Raw genomic sequence first — 5627 nt, 5'->3', positions numbered from 1 at the left:
GTTTAATATTTATTTAATTTTGTGTAGTATAATGTGCAAATATCACTATAGAAATAGCATTTAAATATCTGATATTTTAAATACAGGTATTAATATATTTACAGCAGGTAAATGTTTTGTTGATTATGCATTTTTAATAAAATTTTTTTCATTAAAATTACTATGAATTTTTATATCAACAAACAAAATTTAGAATACAAAGTATTATATAGAATAAAATATTAAATTAAGATACAGTATTGTATTCCCAAATCTTTTTTAATTTGTAGACTCTTTAGGAATTACAAATTCAAAACTAATTTTTTAACCAAAAAAAAAAAACATTTGCAAAAAAGAAAATTTATATCAAATTAAGCAATGTTTTGCAGATTTTGAAAAAACTATTTTGTATAAAATAAATTTATTTATGATGATAAATATAAATTATATTTTATAAGAACCAGTACCTGTTTGAATAAATTAATTAATTTCAAACATGTAAGTATTAAATATATGAAAATACTTACATAACATACTTATGTAATAATAAAACAAAACCAATATTAACTTTTTGTTTTATTATTATATAAGTAAATAAATTTTTAAAAATTTGTTTAGAAGAATAATATATATTTAATGTTAACTATCTCATGAAATTTTTTAAAAAATATTTAAATCAAATGATTATTAATAGTAATATATAGTATTATATAATAAAATATTCTTATTAATTTATGTAGATAGTTATTCAAAATGTTAAATAGAATATTAAAATTTCAAAATATCTATTTTAGATTCTTTTGTTTCAACTATTACATTTAAGCTACTAAAATAACTTCAAAAAATGTTGAGTGGATTAGCAAATTATTTATTTGGAGGTGAGAAATCGGATGCTGCTGTGAATTCAGAATGTAGTTTTGATTTTAACACAGAGGAGGAGGATGATGAATGGTTGTTGATTGATGTAGCTGGTAGGTACTGTATTTTATATAAATAGAATAAATATGTTATAATATGTTAATATGATTTGTATATTTCTCTTATCTTCTTAACCTATCCAAAATTTATTTGCGATTAACAATTTCATGTATAAAAATTTGGCTGACAAATTTACATATTAGTAAAAATACATAGAAAGACTAAAATGTCTTCACTTTCACCATGTCCAATCATCAGGACAACAATCTTCTACTGCAGAGACAACCTTTCTTTAGAGTCTAGACCTCTAAAAAAACATGCAAAACAGTCTAAAAGTTCTCCAGTGACAAACCCAAAACAATTAAAATTGTTTTGGGTTTGTCACCGGAAAGGTCATCCTGCAGTGGAAGATTGTCATTCTCAGTGATTGGACATGGCAAAAGTGAAGACATTTTAGTCTTTCTATGTATTTTTACTAATGCGTAAATTTGTCACAATATTTCTTTTTTAAAAAATGGCTATTTTTAATTGTTTTTGGCTTGTCACAGCAGAACTTTTAGACTGTTTTGCATGTATTTTGCAGATTCATAGTCTCTAAAAAAAGGTTGTAGTTCCCAATAATTAGACATGGCTAAAGTGAAGATGTTTTAGTCTTTCTACATATTTTTACTAATAAAATTCTCAGTTTTTTAAGAAGTTAAGGATTAGTTTCCACATATGAAAATAGAAATACAAGCATATTTCTATATTTTTGGATTAATTGAAAATAGCTAGTAACATTTTTAAATGTTGTTCCTATTGAAGGCACTATTAAAATAAAAATCACTGTATAACTTTAGTTCTTCATATAACACTTTTTAGAACATTTTTTTAGGACAGTTGATAAAATACGTGAATTTTATCAACTAGTTATTCAAAATAAATATTTTCAACATAAATATAATCATTATCAGATCAAAACTGAAAAATTAGAATAATAATAATTTGAAATCAACTCTTTATTTTCAAATCCTTAAAAATAGTTAATGTTGACCCATCCAAGACACAAGGTATTATTAATAGAATTAAACAAAAGCTTTTGCATTCTTAACCCCAGAGAACAAATAGATCTTTTCCTTCTCTATCCAAATATTGTAGAAGAAAAATGATTCTTCCATTTGGGAAAATTTATATAAAGATTATAAATGATAAGAAATTGAAAGGAGACAAGCAGATGGATGGAAGATCATTAAGATATACTCATTTAAAGCATGAGGTAGCAAAAATCAGTGTTGCACTCGAAATTTAATCTTGGGGAGCCAAGTTGAATGGATAAAAAATTCTTTAATGCAAATTTAAAAAATCTCACCTTATTTGACTGCTAATTCATAATTAATAGAAGACAACATAATATAAATAAAAAAAAAATAAATTTTAATTAAGAAAAAGTTATGGAAATTTACTAGTTTTTTCCCTCTTTTACTTCGGGGGTGCAGGCACACCTTGGACCCCCTCTGGGTGCATCACTGTCTTATCAACATGCTTATGAATTAAAATAATTTTTTATGAAATATCATTTTTTTGTTTTTTTTGACCATACTAAATGAAGAAATTATTTACCTTTTGTTTTTAAGTGTTTCTTATTTTTTATTTGAGGTACTAATGGATTTTATGTATATCTGTAGCAATGAAAAATTGCATTAAAAATGTACTGAATTATATTGAAATTATATAGCTTCCAAATAAAATTACAAAATTAATACACTTAAGCATTGGCAGGATATTCTGCAAAGTAAATATTATAGGTATAAAAAACTTAACTTGCCCTAAATAGTTTATGATTGAATTAGTTCTAAGCTCACTTTTATTAGAAATATATTTAACTTAATAATATTGACACCTGTTTTAATCTATGTTTGAGATAACAATTGTTTATCAACATAATGCATGTTTTTATTGTAAAATTAATGTAAATGATGGTGTATTTATTACTAATAATAATATCCTTTTACTGAATCTGTTTTATTATATCTGGTTTATAATAATAAGTATAAGTATTTCCAAATACTAAAGTTATTAAATATTAAATATTAAAACTTGTTTAGTCCTAGTTTCATCATATATAGAAAATATTATATACAGTAGAAAAAGATATTTTTAATATGCTTCAATAAATAAGATTTGATTTGGGTTTGATAACAGATATATTTAATTGATGTATTTCTAATAATTATATTTTGGGGTAAATGGAAATATTTTGTTTATATATGTTTTGAAATAGAGATATATGTAAATAAATAAATAATTTATAATAAATAAATAAAATATAGAACAAATAAATATGAACAATTGTGAACTATCGTGCATTACTTTTGAATTTAGAAATTTTATGTTGAAAACCATCCTCTACTCATTTTATTGGTCATATACTGTAAATTTATTGTTAAATCAAAATTATTTTTTTTAAACAATCAAGGATTATACAGATTATATTTTCAATCAAACTTAAATACAATACCTTTAGATTTTATTTATAAAAATAGAAAAGTTCAACATTTAAATAATAATAAAAATGTTTTATTTTTCTGAAAGCAAAAATAAAAATAAAGATTCAATTTAAAAAATTTTTAAAGCTTATTGTGAAACATTTTTTTGTTTGTAATTTTTCTTAAATTTGAATGATTGCACTAAAAAGTACAGTACTGGACCAAATATCTGGCAAGTTTAGGATCAGAAGAGGTATGGAGTTTTGGATTTTCCAGTTTTCTGGACCCAGGAAATAATATGTACTGTATTTAAAATATAAAATAAACAATGGAAAGTAAAAGAACAAAACTTTTAACATGCCATATGCCATATGATGGAATTGGCATCATGCAACATATATGCCGCAGAAAACAAAACAAAGTGGCTGCTTGGAAAACTACAGCTGTATTACTGCCATCAAATTCAAAACTAGTCAGTTTCAAAACTAACTGGTTTTCTGGTGATCAGACCTATGCCTATTAGCTACAGGGAGACCATGAGGTGGCTAAGTCCTCTCAGTTTAATCAATAGTGTCTATATGCAGTGTACATAATATATGCTTTTGTGTTCATCATGTAAACTTAGGCTACTGTTACTTATTTTTACACTTAAACTGTAGCTAGTAGGCCCAGTGCTGGCTGAGAAAAAGAAAAATACTATTCACAATTTTTTCAGTTTGTTTCTTTAGCCCTCCAATGATTTTTTTCTTGCTACAGGACTGCTGATAATTCCAGGTTTCTGGAAGTCAGATATACTATTTGGTCCACTACTGTATTTGAATTTATTTATTTATTTATTTTTTTAAGTTGGAAAATAATCCTTTTTTGTTTTATAATCTTTATGTATTTTTTTTCAATTACTTAAACATGCAAAAGTGTATTTAAAATTTATGAGTTTTAAATACATTAACAAGCTTACAATGAATTAAAAAATAATTTTATTTCCACTATTAGAGAGGAATAAGAATAATTACCATAATCATAAAAATGGTAAAAGCTAAATAAAAGGAAAAAAATTAATAATTTCTATATTTTAATTTTTCAAAATTTCTAACTAAAATTTAAGAGTAAAAATCTCATAAAAAGAAGAAAGAAAATTTTAGAAAGATATAAGAAAATATATAATTTAAAGAAAAGTTTGCAAAATGTATCCAAGATAAATATAAACTTTAAGCACAACATTGAAAATATGAATTATTTATTTTTAATTTATTGATCTTATATCTTTCTGCCAGGTCTCAATTCCTTTAATGATTATATATTGTTTGTATGATGATATGATTGCATGTTGGCATATTTAGGAGCGTAGTAACACCAGAAAAGTTAAGATGCTCCTAAATATTTATATTTTGTTCTCTCTACTATTGAAACTTTTGAAGCTATTAGCTATCTTCACTTGTATTTGTAACTCTGGATAGAACCCTACTGAGTCTTGTCAGCCAGTCAGGCCCAAATTTTTTTATTGAGTTATTTTCTTTGTTCTTCCAATCTCTACTAGATTTACACTAAGTAGAAGGTAAAGAAAAGATGGAATGAGAAAATAGTGTTGTAGACAAAAGAAATATCAGACAGAAAAAAGTGGAGAAAAATACAGGAAGTCTTGCCCAGCTCTGGAATGTTACAAGCTATCAGCAATAATAATATAAAAATTTAAAATGATTAGATGATTCTCAGAAGTATGTTATATGGGCTAAAAGAAAATTAAATTAAGTTGGAGTATTAAACTAATTAAGGTTACATCAATAATTATTTTATTAATAACAATCAATTATAATAGATAATTAGATGATATTTAAATGTAAATCTAATGCTGACTAAATTGTGTGTGATCAACATTAATAAGATTTAGAATTACATTATTTTATTCATTACATATACAATTTCTTAATCATTTTCAATAATATATTAACTAGGGTTTCTCATTTCTTGGTATTTTGCTTGTCCCAGGATCCCGGGATAAAAGTGAACTGTTTCCTGGGATCCCGGGAAATCCCGGGATAGAATTAATTATTTTTAAGGTATACAAAATATCTTGAAATCAAATGATATAATTATTTTCCATTTTTTAAAGTAATTTTAAAGTTTTGTAACCTCCAAAATCATATTAATAATGCTGTGTTAGGTCTATAGGCCTATAATAAAAATTACCTTTAAATAACGTAGAAATTTTCACAAATAGAAAAAAATTAATTAAAGTTTGCTGGAAACTGCATACAACAACAACAA

At 24.3% G+C, this 5627-nt stretch overlaps 1 protein-coding gene across 1 annotated transcript in view; it reads left to right on the top strand.

Annotated features, from left to right (window-relative positions):
* LOC111626301 (tumor protein p53-inducible nuclear protein 1-like) overlaps positions 1 to 5627 on the top strand; it is a 28598-nt gene that overhangs the window by 3999 nt on the left and 18972 nt on the right. Inside the window, exon 2 of the mRNA XM_023369624.1 lies at positions 774 to 950. Coding sequence (XP_023225392.1) covers positions 824 to 950 — 127 coding nt within the window. The 5' untranslated portion in view covers positions 774 to 823. The remainder of the gene's footprint in view (positions 1 to 773; positions 951 to 5627) is intronic.

Source organism: Centruroides sculpturatus, unplaced genomic scaffold (assembly GCF_000671375.1).
Source record: "Centruroides sculpturatus isolate CEXI.00-Female unplaced genomic scaffold, Cexi_2.0 scaffold182, whole genome shotgun sequence".
Taxonomy (NCBI): domain Eukaryota; kingdom Metazoa; phylum Arthropoda; class Arachnida; order Scorpiones; family Buthidae; genus Centruroides; species Centruroides sculpturatus.
The sequence above is the reverse complement of the archived record's forward strand: the minus strand, read 5'-3'. Positions and strand labels throughout refer to the sequence as shown.